The following is a 14,996-nucleotide window of genomic DNA, read 5'->3' as shown; positions in this document are numbered from 1 at the left end:
TAAAAGACGCACCTTAATTTCTAAGCATTTTTAAAGTAACATTTTTACAATTTTTGTTATTAGATTGGAATGACAGTCCAAAAAGAATTCTTAGTTTATAAAACGGAACTGATCTTTAAAATCCTGAAAGCCGTCGTATGAACTTTCTTCTTCTTCTTCTTCTTCTTCCTCTTCGTCGTCATCGTTGTCCTCTTCATATATAAGATGGTATTCACTGCCGCACTTCTTGAAAGATTTAACAATTACGTCTTCTCTCATTCTAGGCCATGACTGTTTTGTCTACTGACACATTCGTTTGATTGTAGGTCTTTTTAAAGCTCCCTCCGGCGTGAATTCATGTTGAGGTTTATCCATCATCCACTTGTTCCATTCCTCTCTCATATACACGTTAAATGGTTTATTTATCGAGTCGTCAAGAGCTTGCAATTGTGAAGTAAGGCTTCCCAGAATAACAGCAAGCTCTGTATTTTCCTGCGTCAATTTCTCTTTCACACAACTTTTCAAATGACTACTGCACTGATCTAGCACAAGAAGAGAATTGTTCTTCAATAAAGCACCTTTCCTCTATTCCACACTCTGTTAATCCATAATTTCATGCCAGCTTCGTCCATCCATCCATTTTCATGTACAAGAACAACAACATCTGGCGGTATTTCAGAAGGTTTTGTAGTTGTTTTGCGCTCGAAAATGATCATTGGATTAAGTTTAGTACCGTCAGTAGAACATGAAAGAAAAACAATGTAGTGAATTTTTTCATGTCCACTTACTTTTATAGTTGCAGTTTTAGTACCTTTCATGGCAACAGTTCAGTTACTAAGCATATTAAATGTCAGAGGACTTTCGTCCATATTTGCCATTTGGCTTAGTTCCACACTGGTTTTCTTTCGATGTTGGATAAAAAATCGATGGAAAGATAATATTTTTTCTTTATGCTCTTGTGGAATTTCCTGAGATCTTTTGGTTTTGGTTTGCATGCTAAGTCTATGACGCTTCATAAATCTGTAGCACCAACCAACTCCACTCTTAAAGTCTGTTAAGTTCCACTGTAGCGCTAGCTTACGATCGTGTATTTCAATCATTTTTGTATTAATTCCAATGCCATTTTCACGGTGTCCTTGAATCCATTTCAATGCGTCATCTTCTAGTTTTGGCCATTTTGCATTCAATCCTGCGTTTGCACAATTAGTCTTCCGCATTTTTTTTTTCAGTTATTCTTTACTAGCCCGTCAATCGCGAATGGTTTTTTCTGTTGGTGGAGTGCCGAAATGTAGCTCAGCTGCTCTGTTTCCATGTTCTTCTGGATATGCTATTACTTTCAATTTATAGCCCGCATTATATGAATACCTTTTATTTTTTCATTATGAAACTAGCTACTAACAAAAATATTGTTCTGTTATCGGTAACACATATCACTTTCAAGTTCACTGGCACTGTAGACTGCAATTATGCATCATAGGATAGGCAGTGTTCTGGGTTTGTGATGGCGGGGCAGGAGGGAGAGTGTGTTAGGAAGCTTGTGAATCACCGCAACTCGTATTCGTGCACTGCTGATGCCAGTTGAATCCAATGTTGCCAGCTAGAGGTAGGTTTCTCGCGGCATCGAATATATGGGCATTTTTAAGATGGTGGGAATTTTAAATCAAGCAATGTATGTTTTCGTATTAATTTCGAGTATAAGACGTGCCTGAATTTTGGAGGCAGTTTTTCGAAGAAAAAAGTGCGTCTTACAGTCCGTAAAATACGGTACATTCTGTCTGGGTGCGGTCTCTGCTGGTACCTGGAAGGACGTAATATTACATTCGTATAAAAAATAGAACTCAACTGCTGTGACTTAATGTAATTTTATCAACAAACAGACGCATTCTACAACTTTTCTCTATGTTGCTCAACTGCAGAGTGAATCCCTCTCACTCAGGTGTGCCATTTATAAAAGATGAAGGTGTAGAAGGAGTGCTTGACCCTAATTGGTCCAGAGGGGAGGGGAGGAAGTCGCCCAAGTATGTATCCTGACACTGGATGTGTAACATGACATAGGATGTTGATAAGATCATTATCTCAGCCCGCATTTGTAGTGCTACAATCCTGTATCACTCTCTTCTCAGCTTCTGCCTTGGTCTCCTGTAACTGCAGTCTATTTTCTGTACAAGTTGTAGATAAACTTTACTTCCATGTATTTTAAAACTGCTACTCTAATAATTTCAAAGAGTGTAATCCAGTCGACATTCTCAAAAGCTTACTCTATATCTACAAGTTCTGTAAAAGTAGGTTTTCTTTTCTCCAGTCTGTGTTCTAAGATAAGCCCTAGAGTCAGTACAGCATCGCGTGTCCGTATGTTTCTTCGGAACCTAAAGTATACCTGTCTGAGGTTGGCTTCTACCAATCTTTCGATTCTTCTGTAAATAATTTGAGTCAGTATTTCTTAACAGTGGTTTTTAAACTGATGGTTCTGCAACGTTAACACCTGTTGTCATCTGCCTTCTTTGGAATAGGAATTAGGACATTATGTTTTAAGTCTGAAGGTATTTCGCCTCTCACATATCATGGTATGTTCTCCCAAGGATATTAATGATAATGAGGAAATGTCGTTTACTCCAGGTGCCTTGTTTCGACTTAGGTCTTTCAGTGTTCTATCAAGCACTTCTCGCACTATCACATCTCCCATTTCCTTTTCATCTACTTCCTCTCCCCTTTCCATAATATTGTCTTCAAGTTCTTTATATTCCTTCCACGTCTCTGCTTTCCCTTCTTTTATTTGTACTGGGTTTTCATTTGGTGTCTTACCTTCAGCTAACTCTTCACCAGTATTTGAATTTGTAATTTGTAATGAGGGTGAATGTCCTTCATTCAGAGTCTGGAGTTTGGGGGGGGAGGGGGGAGGGGGCAGCTCTAAAGGAAGGTGTGTTTTTAATCTGTTATAACACCAAATATAATAACGAGAAAATTTTCGAGACTGTTAAGTCTGAAAGCTATGTTGCAAAGAATATTTTTCTTCTTAGAGATTAAGAAGAAACCCCATAGCCGCCATCCCCCTCCCCGGATTCCTCTCTTGCATTGTACGCTCAAAGCTGTTTCCTTTCTTTATTCAATTAATTCTAGGCAGATACTTGACTTTCCTTCGCGTAAGACGTAACATTATTGCAGCTGGAGGAGATCTCAAATGACTGCGATGAGCACGTAACGGTTGTGACTGGCGTGGGTGGTAAACCCCCAGTTGTTCATCAGCGGCCTGCAACGGGTTCCCGGTGCCTCACAGTATTCAAGCTCGCCGTATGTGAACATTACGTGAACTTCAGACGTGATTTCTTGTTCATTAAGTCAGGGCCCTACAACTCAGTTTAAACTTAAGAACCAGATTTCTCACCGATGTATAATGAATGACGATTTGTGCAAATTATTATCCGAAAATACCTATTGCTTGCTGGTGAAAGGGAAGAAGACTCTGCTGCGAAATACCGAACATCATTCACATTTTGGTTTTCATTACTTCCATAACATGGCTTAAAGCGAATACCGGGATGTTTCCTTAGAAAGAAAACACGTTCGACTGCCTTCTACTTCTCGATTAATTCGTGCTCCCACTCAGTCTCTAGAGACCTCGTTGTCTATGGGACGTATAAGAGTAACCTTCAGTTTAATGGGAACAGGCTAGTTCAGCGATAGCTTCCTGCTATTTCTTTCGCTTATGTAATCCTGAGGAACCACACACTCTACTTTACTGGATAGTAATGATGCGGATGGTTAGTGCAAAGGAAAACGAAAGATAATTTGCTCCGAATGGAGCACGTAAGCGTGTAACGTACCGTATGAAAACAAAGCAAGCGTTTCAGAGATTGTCACATACTAACGGAAGAGCTGCCTCCCCTCCCGAGCCCACTGCCCCCACCCTCTACTCCCACTACTCTGTCGCGTAAGTGCCTCAGTAGCCTTCAGACGACGCAAGTCTGCGGTTGTTTTGCGTCCCGTTGCCATTCAGCGCTACCATGAGGCCAGCAAGAAACTGCACTTTGGAGGATGTAATTCGTCGGTGAGTTATAGTTCGCCCGCGCACAGGCGTTGTTCGTTTTCACCTACGATAGTGACAGTTTGCCGCAACGAGTAAATTTCCGGACAGAAAGATGTAGGAATAAGCCTCTAGTACTGTCTAATCGTGTTTCATTTTTTTTCTTTTAATTTTCACTGCCATGAACTCACCCCAAAAAAATGGCTCTGAGCACGATGGGACTTAACATCTATGGTCATCAGTCCCCTAGAACTTAGAACTACTTAAACCTAACTAACCCAAGGACATCACACAACACCCAGTCATCACGAGGCAGAGAAAATCCCTGACCCCGCCGGGAATCGAACCCGAGAACCCGGGCGTGGGAAGCGAGTTCTGTAAGTTATCTCAATAAATTTCTATATCACTCCCTAAATACTTGGAACTTCTGTGGAACGCAGTCGATGAGATGATCTAGCAAAGAGGCTGTTTACGTGGTTTCACACTTGGATAACAGTTTTATTTGTTTGTTCTTGATGGACAAGTCTATTTTTGATCAAACATTGCCAGGTCGCTAGGACAGAGACATGGACCTGATCGCTCGCCTACCAAGGTTGCCACAGTGAACTTCCCCTGTTTATCCGCTCGGGGTAAGACTGTTGTACAACGGCTTGTGAAATTAAGACCGTAAATCTACATCGATACCCCGCAAGCCATCGTACAGTGCGTGGCTGAGGGTACCATGCACTACTACTAGTCATTTCCTTCTAGTCATTTCCTTCGCAAATAGTGTGAGTGAAAAACGACAATCTATATGCCTTCATATGACCCCTAATTTCTCATATCTTATTTTCGTGGTCCTTAATCGCGATGTATGTTGGTGGCATTGGAATCATTCGGCAATCAGCTTCAAATGCCGGTTCTCTAAATTATCTCCGTAGTGTTCCTTGAAAAGAAAGTCGTCTTTCCTCCAGTGATTCCCATTTGAGGTCCCGGAGCATCTCTGTAACACTTACGTGTTCTTCGAACTTACCGGTAACAAATCTAGCAGCCCGCCTTTGAATTGCTTCGATGTCCTCCTTCAGTCCGACCTGATACAGATCCCAAACACAAATAAACCACACTTTCCTAAAATTCTCCCAATAAACCGAAGTCGATCATCCTCCTTCCCTACAACACGCCTCACATGCTGGTTCCATTTCATATCCAAGTATTTATTCTGGCATCTAAGTACTTAACAACCCATTTTTCAGTGAAGGGTATCGTGTTGTCAATATTTCTCTTACCTTAAAACTGGAACCAATAACGTGGAGACTGTTTTCACGTGAAATACTCTTACCTTCTTACTTCACCTGGTCTGACTCACTTAGCCTTGCTGCTTCTGAACCTCTCTCCTATATTCGAAACTCTATAGAAACTCCTCTGTACTTCTTGCTGGGCTACCACTTGTGAGTACGAGGATTTTTCAAAGAGTACCTTCATTATGATGTAGAATTAATATACAGCCTGAGGTATTCACACACCGAGCGAGGTGGCGCAGTGGTAGCACACTGGACTCGCATTCGGGAGGACGACGGTTCAATCCCGCGTCCGGCCATCCTGATTTAGGTTTTCCGTGATTTCCCTAAATCGCTCCAGGCAAATGCTGGGATGGCTCCTTTGAAAGGGCACGGCCGATTTCCTTCCCCGTCCTTCCGTAATCCGAGCTTGTGCTCCATCTCTGAAGATTGTAATACTTTATTATGAATACGCCAGGGTCAACCAGTGATACAACGGTAGACTAAAAGACCTCTAAATGGTTATACGTATGTCACAGTAAAACTTAAAACCAATCAGAATGAAAATGTTTGCAACTATTGAAATATGATATAATATTCACTGATATATCGTCTAAACGCTTGATCCACATTGCAAAATGTGCTCACTACATACGTTGTAAATTACAAAATACAAACACAAGAACTTAATGACTACTAAGGAGATTAGCAGATTGAAGAGCCTTACGCAGTATGTTTGACACTGCATGTTTGCTGCTTGCTTATTTTTAATTGTTCCTAATGGTCTAATACTTTTAAGGTGTATGATACTACATTGACAATATAGACAAATTTCCTTTACAAGTACGTAAGCAAGTAAAAAAATGCGAAGTAATGATTTGTGTTTGCCTTGTTTATAGAGCTTGATAATGAGATCATGTCTTCGCGAAACTTGTGTTTTCACATTAAATAAATTACAGATCAGGGCAACTGATGTGTCATAATATTCGGACTATTTAATGGCATTAGCTGCAGCAGGATTCGAATCTAATTCCTTGCATATAGTGGGAAATGTTGATACTAAATTATCCAGGAACAAATTTTCCGTCCCTCTCAGAGGTTTCTTTGGCCAATATCTCTTTATGTTCCAAAACTCATGCACTTCTTACTAGACTAGCACTCTTGCTTACAAAGATATTGCGGAGAATATCTTCGTCGTACTAAGGGAGATGTTGGTAGTATCTTGGTATTGGGAATTTAGACTTTCTTGGCGAATCTCGACGATGAAGTCTTCTCGGGTTATCACCCGAGTCACGGCGTCCTTCTGCGGTAACATTTCAACAAGTTTGCTACTTGTCATCTTCAGGCTGGCTGATTCGCCTGAGGATGACTCGGCTGATAACCCGAGAAGACTTCATCATATTGATATTGTGTTCTGCGTAACCTGGACCGTGCCTGTCTCGGGTAGTGTTCTCCCCGACTCATCTGCACAGAATCTATGGTGCAGAATAAAACCAACAACCATCCATTCAAAATCTGACCTAACATGTGTTTGTATCTGAAGTACAATCATTGACTTAGATGTAGTTCAATGGAACAGAAAGTGCGTACAGTATATTTTTCTACCAGATTATTGATTTTACCCGTAACCTGATGAACAATATTTAAGAATATTAAATATTACTCGTCTCTTTCAGAATGCGTAAATGTTGTCGAGTCTACGCCGTTACACAATGAAAAAAACAGAGCATATTTCGTCGAAATATAGAGTGTACATTACTTTTATGATCAGAGCTTGAATGAGCAATTCGTCTGACGCACGTGCTCGTAGACTGCTTACATATCATAACAAACAACTGTCTGTGACATAGACATTGGTGTCGCTACCTTGAAACACAGTGCTCAATCGCCCGTGATGTGTCCATGGTAGATTTTATCACTGTTTACAGTTCGTGACTCGTTGCCGAAGAGCGAGCATTAATAATTACAAAAACTCCCAGGTACACATTTAATATATAGTGCACCGTAACTTATACCCGGAGGACCGAATCAAAGTCCAGAGAAGATTATCGCAACAAAGAAATAGGGAGAAAGTTTAGGGTTTAACTTCCCATCGATGCGAGGTCGTTATAGATGGAGCACAAACTAGGCGATTTATTTGGGTGTAAATATGCAACTAGTCGCTTGTTCTGGGTTTCTTGACACAGTTTATTGCACCACTAACTAGTTTTCAAGCCTCTGCAGGCTCGTCATCAGATGGAGGTGTTACAAAAAACATTATATCGTGGACCAAGAAATGAAAAGTTTGTCATGAGTAAAAATGTTCAAATGGCTCTGAGCACTATCGGACTCAACTGCTGAGGTCATAAGTCCCCTAGAACTTAGAACTACTTAAACCTAACTAACCTAAGGACAACACACACATCCATGCCCGAGGCAGGATTCGAACCTGCGACCGTAGCGGTCGCGCGGTTCCAGACTGTAGCGCCAGAACCGCTCGGCCACCAGCGGCCGGCAGTAAAAATGTAAATGTGTGTGAATTCCTAAGGGACCTAATTGCTGAGCTCATCGGTCCCTTGGCATACACACTACTTAAACTAACTTAAAGTAACTTATGCTAAGAACAACACACCCACGCATGCCCGAGGGAGGACCCGAACCACCAGCGGGAGGGGCCGCGCAATCCGTGACATGGCGCCTCAAACTAAGGGCCCATTCGGCGCACCAAAGTTTGTCATGGTTTGGGTACATACCGTAGCATATTCGTTGCCAAAATGTACATTTTCATGTAACACACATTAATGTACACAGTATTTAGTTGCAATTAATTTTACAGTGTATATTTGTGTTTGTATATTACTGGTACAATATGGAAACGGGTTTGCTATGGATATCACGATGCAGTGCGCTGTAAGTACCGTTTCATAACATTAAATCCCAGTTCAGTTCGTCATCCATAATGGGCATACTGAAAGCACAGACTAGGGTTGGGGAAAGAAATCAAAATTTTCAAAGGAACGAGCCAGGTATCTGCCTGAAGCGATTTCAGAAAACAACGGAAAATCTAAATCTGAATGACCGGCCGGGGAACTTTACCGCTGTCGCCATGGATACCAGTTAATCTTCATGCGACACCATCTCGAACGAGAAATGCCCATTAGTTAACTTTCTGGACAGAGATAAATTTCGAGAACGGACCACTGCCTTGGGACACCTACACCACTAATCGTCAATACACTAACTCCAAACTGGCTTCTTACAATTTCCATTTAAATGTCCACGAGGACAAAACAGGGTAAAAGTTCAAAGCCACTAGGTCAAAAACCTCACCAAAATACAACACTTCAAGTTTCCACGGAAACGCCGTTTATTAAGTTTTAATTAAACCTCGTCAAGTCCGTCGCTTCCAGAAAACACCATCTCCAAATTGTTAATAGTTCAATTACTTGTACGAAACCTGTTCTGACTACTCACTAAGTTGCAACCCTCGTGTATAAAATTCGTGCTGCCAACTCGTTTAAGCTTGTAGTACTGGCAGAATAGGTGTATCGACCTCTGAGAACCACTAACTGTCGACTTTTAAACATCATCCCCGCTCCACAGGGCCGAAAAGTTACCTCCTAAACCGCAGGACTCCACGTGATACAAGCAATTCCTGGAATTGTTTAAACATCAGGCTGTTCAGCCAGTCAGCCTCAGTAGCTGAGTGCAGGCATTCCCACCGGTCATCTCCGACTGCAGTTATTATTACTCCTCTCCTCCCAGGGCTTCTCACAAGTTTATTTCCATCTTAGAGTTACCGATGGCCTACCATCCTCGATTTCAAGTACGGATACGTAAACTGCTTGAGGAATAATGGGCAGATGACTGGCGCCTTTCAATCTACATAAAAGTCAATACTACGCTGCGATCCAACAATTAATTAGAAACTTCCCCTGCTATCGAAAATTTCAGGTAAGCAGGACGCTAATAACTACCTTGGCATGAATGCGTGCCAACCGTGTTTCAACTCCTTTCCACATACATCCGATAGGCATCAAGGGCGACTCTTTCTGCGACTATGAGAGGAAAGGAAAAGGGGCTATAAACAACTTGCTGTTTTCCTACAGTATCTTCGAAGCACGGCAAACCCTTTTACTCAAAGCATTGTAAAACTGAAAGTGCCCCTTCCAACAAGTGATCTGGCTTTATTGTGTCATTAAGATCCTCAAAGATACAATACCCTTTTTATCATCTTCGTACTCTTTCTAGTTTATGGTTCATCATTAAGCATTCACATGCACCTAAAAATTCTAGTTTTACCACCTTCGTATAATTTTTAGTTTTGATTTTCTATATATACATTTCTTTTTGTAGATAGTTTTTGTCAAACCATATGCTCTTCCCATTGTATTAACTGTTAAACCCACTGCAGATTTTTCTAGTTCATTCTGCTCAATAGTTTCTCCAACATATTTAAATTTTCTAACATGTTCTGTTTTATCCATTTGTGTTTCTATATATTTTGGTACAATTTTTATATTTTTTGTGAATTTTGTTTTTTCGACTGAAATTTTGAGACCAGTTCTGTTGAGATGAATTATTTGAGTAACTACCAGCGACAAATTTTTTGTACGTATAGAGAAATAGCTTGCAAAAGCCAGCAGTTTCTCTTAATTCCAATTATTTTACTTTCCACAATTAATAGATCAATTTTGTAATTTTTTAACTCCTATTGTCAGATTCCTACAATTTTTCTAAAACGAAACTTAACAGTAATGATGATAAGCCTTCTCATTGCCTAAAACTAGTTTTTATTTAAAATGGCTTCTCTCATAAATTTAATTGTAGATATCATCTCTGTTAGTTTCATGAATTACAGTTGCTGATTTTGCTTTATACCGAACCCTATAATGTGTTTATCTATTGTTTCTCTATGTGTCGAATCGAATGCTGTCTTGAAATCAGTAAATGATATTGTTTTAGGTTCGCTGGTTAACATTCTCTGGCGAATTATTGATTTTAAGTTAAAAATCTGTTGTCTGCAGGAGAGTCCCTTTCAGAAACCACCCTGATATCCTCTCAGCTGTTAGTCTAAACTATCTTCAACTCTGACCAGGAAAAATTTTGATAACATTTGGTATGCCACTGGCAAAAGTGGCACTCCTATATTACTGTTGACTTTTGTTTGTCTCTCTTTTCATGTTATGGGTGGGTTAATGCTGTTTTCCACGCTTCTGGAATCTTTCCTGTTTTCAAAACTTTCTCAAAGAGTAAATGTAGATCCCTTTGGTTCTGGCCATTTCAACAGTTCTGCTGTGAATGAGTGTTCAGGACGTGCTTTGTTGTTTTTGAGTGTTTTGATGGCCTCAAGAACTCCAAGCTCTGTTAATGGGAAATATTTTTCAAGATGTTCCGGCATTCCTGGAAATTCTGATGTAACTGAACAGTTTAAGAGTCTGTGAAAAACTATTGCTAATATTTCGCAGTTTTCCCTATTATTTAATACTATTTTACCATTTTCATCTTTGAAACAAATACTTTGTGCTTAATGCCATTAATTATTTGTTTAAAAGTGTGGTAAACATTTATGTTATTCCTTTTGGTGAAATTTTCTTGTATTTCTACAAGCTGCAGTTTTTGAAAGACTCTTTTGATTTTCCAGGTTATTTTTTATATTTTTTTCACTTTTTGTTTGAATTTTTCTACGTGTTCATCTTTTTTTTAACATCTCCATTTTGTCCATTTTTGAGTCCTTTGTTGTGGTACTTCTTGATACTCCTCATCCCATCTTGTATTCTTTTTATTCTTGGCCAGTCCTAAATTTTTCTCTGCCGCTTTAGTAACTTATACTTGAGGTTAATTCCAATCACCTTTTTAGTTGTATTAATTTTTTCTCTTAATTTTTCTTTATTTTCTATTGTAATACTGGCTTTTCTGAAGTTGTATCTGATTACTTCCTGGATTTTCTTTTCAATTTTATATGGGAGAAATTTTATGTTAAGCCTTTGTTATTTTATACGAGATAATAACATGAGTAAATGAAATTTGGTGTCTATGCGTGGTTGCATAAACACCTTAATCATCAGGTGTATACTTTCCCACTTCTACTGATTTCTTTTTTATTTTCTAGTTTCGCAAAAGTCGATATGTCAAGATTCCTCATCTATAAGTATAGTACCTATGCGGAAATTTTTAAATAATCATAAATTGTTGTTCAAACTCTTTATATTGTGATTTCTCTGCACGGTATATAATGTTTTACATTTTTACCACGCTGTTGGCAGTATGATTCAACAAACCCAACGCAAATAAAAGTAAAGAAAACTTAGAGATATCAGAAGTCGTAGGTAATGTGTTGCCAGCCTAGTATCCTCTGACTACAACATTCGGCATGTATTACGTGTCTCCGCTACAGCATACACGGATAAGTGAGCAACCAAGCCATCAGCGCTTGGCTGCACGAAATCAAATTCCTCGGCATGTCAGGCGATGACTCTTGTGTCGCTAACAGCCAAGATGATATCCTCATGGTCTGTCCGTCTATTGCGTCAGACTCGAAAGGAATAACATTCCTTCCCCTGTCGAAGTCCGAATAGGAACATTCTTCCTCCGAACCCAAAATGCAAGAGAATGATAAATTACACGTTGCCAGACCAACTTCAAAGGAAGTAAAAGAACATATTTCACTCCCCTCTCAAAACGAGGTCATACTGCAAAAGCACTGCTTTTAAATGATGTTTGGCCATGGCTATCTGGTCATCAGTGTCGTATACATATTATCATTCTTGTTTATATTCTTTCAGTTATTTCATTAATTACTTCAAATTATTCTTACAAGGATGCAACCATGGAATATTCAAAGGAATCCTCGAGGCTTTTGCTTGAGGTAGAGTGAGGGAAACCATAGAAAAGGAGATGTCTGCAGTAAACTGTATGTCAGTTCCCACTGATTGGGTATATACTGCTGCCAATCAAAATTTTAACACCAGGAAAGAAAGAAAGTAGCGAAATATTGCTTGTAGTGTGTAAAAAGTATAGACGGAAGAATACATTATCAAATTTTGAGACGATTTGTAAGTACACAGGGTACGAAATTTAAGTCACACAGCAGCTATTTCTGGCGTGTCTGTGCACCAAGTCGAATTGACTTTAGATGGCAGATACAGGTTCATGATTCGATACGACTTGACGTCTATGCCAAAGTTCATGAATCGTAGTGGTTGGCGAGTAGCAACATGGCAGTCTGTAGACGTGCCTCATGACCAAATGTTTTCAGCGCGTGAGTTATCCTCATAAAGTTCTAGGCGGGGTAACAGTCGAACATCTCTGTACGCGGTAGGTCAGGAGAGCACAGGCAACATGCACTCTTGCATTACCTTGTTGAAAGACAGACCTTGGCCACTGACCTTAACACGTGAGAAATGTGCCCTGATGAGCCAACACATTATCAACACTACCCAACGCGAGATAGAATGCCGACTGGCGGCATTGGGGATACGTGAGGCGCTAAGGAAGAAACCCTTTGATATCAGAGACACTGACAATGGGAAGATTGTTACGGCCGGGCACCTGGGAACGAAAATCTGGAAATCGGCGAAGCTGGTCGTCTGTTTACGTGCAATTGTCGTGAGCATCTACGGAATGTGGTTGAAGGAAGATGAAACCACGAGTAGGTGACAAGATGTTGAACACCTACGCTCCATGACATGATGGTGAGATCGTAGGCATGCTGGCTCTGTAAAGCGGGATAGCCGGCGAGCTGTTGCCCATCTGGCGTCTGGCAATGAGTACAATGCTAGTGCAGGTAGTGCAGGGATAAGTGTAACGGAGCACGCCGTACGGCACACTTCGTTGGAGATTGAGCTCCGCAGGTGACAACCTCTTTATGTTCCCACGCTAACCCATCGACATCGTCAGATACGATTGTAGTGGAGATGGGGTCATCGAGATTGGGCCGTGGAACAATAAAAATGTATCGTCTAATCGAATAAATCAAGTTTCTTGTCAAAACAGATCGAAGGTCGTATCTGGATACACTGTTATCCAGATGAACAGTTCCCTGAAACATTCACTGCGCCACGGTGTAGGTTGCTGGGGGCAGTATTATGCTACTACGGAAATTCACCTGGGGTCTCATGGGACCTGTGGTAGTAATCGAAGGCACCATGATGGCTGCTGGCTGTGTTAACATTACTGCGGTCCACCTTCATCACTTGATATTTGATGCCTTCCCAGACGGCAACGGCATCTTCAAACAGGCAAAAATAGTGCTACAGTGGTTTGAAGAACATGATAATGAATTCACGTTGTTGTCTTGTTAACCAAATTCGCCTGATATGAAACCGATGGAACACATTTGGGATGCTATCGGATACCAGGTCCACACCCAAAAACCATCGGCCCGTAATTTGCGGGAGTTGTGTGACCTGTGCACAGACATATCGTGCCACATACCTCCGAAAAACTATCAGAGCCTTATAGAATCCATATCACTCACATTACCTTCCAAAGGTGGACCACCTCGCAACTAAACAGATACTCGGATGTTTTGGATCGTCATTGTATGTGTGTCCTCTCGGGCGTTAGGAGCGTAGGGCTATCGAGATCGTATGTAGTTTCGAGTATAGTCCTCCTGAATCCTTCGATCCATATTGGTAAAACAGTCGTAGGAAGCTAGCGAATGCTAGCAGCAATATCGTTGAACGATAATCTACAGTCTCGAGAGGTTACGACCGCTGTCGAATTACAAGACACGCACTCGTAAGTTGCAGACTCTGTGTAATGGCCAGCAGTGTAGAGCCTAAACAAGCGGTAACTTCGCCTTCCCGAGGGGTGATGAGTGGTGTGGGATGACAACCTCCGCCTACATGTCGCAGGGCTATCAGCCAAGGTCCGTGTTCTGTGCTTTTCCAACAGCAAGACTGTCATGTGGGCATAGGGATTGCCAGTCTACTCTGGTGTTATGACAGTCGTACTCCTACCCCGTCACTTATCAGGATGGGTCCCTTTACTCATTTTAAAATTAGAAAAGAGAACAACGATCAACAGAAAGCCATGCAGAATACACAAAACATTTGGTAACAGAATAGTGGAGTTGTTTGTTGAAATTGGCACTATAGTAACGTGATACTCAAGGCCCGATCTTTACCAGTATGTTAAGCAACCTTAATTCAAGGCACCAACGAGCTGAAACAGTCGCGTTAAGGTGTCCGCATTACAGACTTTTCTTCTTCTTCACGAGGTATAACACAAACTTCTCATTAACAAAAAACATTCAAATGCGATTTTTCAGTGAGAAACCCACTGCACAAATTTTGCTAGTATACGGAATGCAGATGGCGTTAATCCTACCTACTTTGGGCGGTAGCTCTGAAATATTGACCATTTCCATTTCCAAGCATGTGGTATACTTCATGCTAATTTGACATTGTTGCATGCCACCTTTATGGTGTTGTAATTCTAATGGACAACGATGTATTGTAATGGAAACTCCCCAGTGTAAGGACACAGTCCCACACTACAGCACAACCGATAGATCCGAGCAGTCTCGTTACTTTTATGTCGGTCTAGTATTCCGGACGTGACTGTTATCACTCAGTCAGATACAGGTACTACAGAGACTTCTGATAGTTTTGTGCAAAAACTTATTTTACGATTTTAGATGCCACTCTCGATACCCCGAAGTCAGCATTAATTAGTAAATTTCACGGACTATGTTGTAATTAGTTCCTGCGAGGAAACCAACAATGACACACCAGCATCAGGCCAGACACACTGAG

The 14,996-nt window shown here is 40.8% G+C and overlaps 1 protein-coding gene across 2 annotated transcripts in view; it reads left to right on the top strand.

The window, feature by feature from the left end:
• The window catches only part of LOC124555655, a 177,648-nt gene that overhangs the window by 145,569 nt on the left and 17,083 nt on the right, over window positions 1–14,996 (top strand). The window contains exon 1 of one of the 2 annotated variants that reach the window (XM_047129639.1): window positions 3,936–4,024. The exons of the other annotated variant lie outside the window; for it this stretch is intronic. Within the exon in view, the coding sequence (XP_046985595.1) occupies window positions 3,981–4,024 (44 nt within the window). The 5' untranslated portion in view covers window positions 3,936–3,980. Of the gene's footprint in view, window positions 1–3,935; window positions 4,025–14,996 lie in introns of those variants that run through there. 2 annotated transcript variants of the gene reach the window in all.

Source organism: Schistocerca americana, chromosome X (genome assembly GCF_021461395.2).
Source record: "Schistocerca americana isolate TAMUIC-IGC-003095 chromosome X, iqSchAmer2.1, whole genome shotgun sequence".
NCBI classification, from domain to species: domain Eukaryota; kingdom Metazoa; phylum Arthropoda; class Insecta; order Orthoptera; family Acrididae; genus Schistocerca; species Schistocerca americana.
The sequence above is the reverse complement of the archived record's forward strand: the minus strand, read 5'-3'. Positions and strand labels throughout refer to the sequence as shown.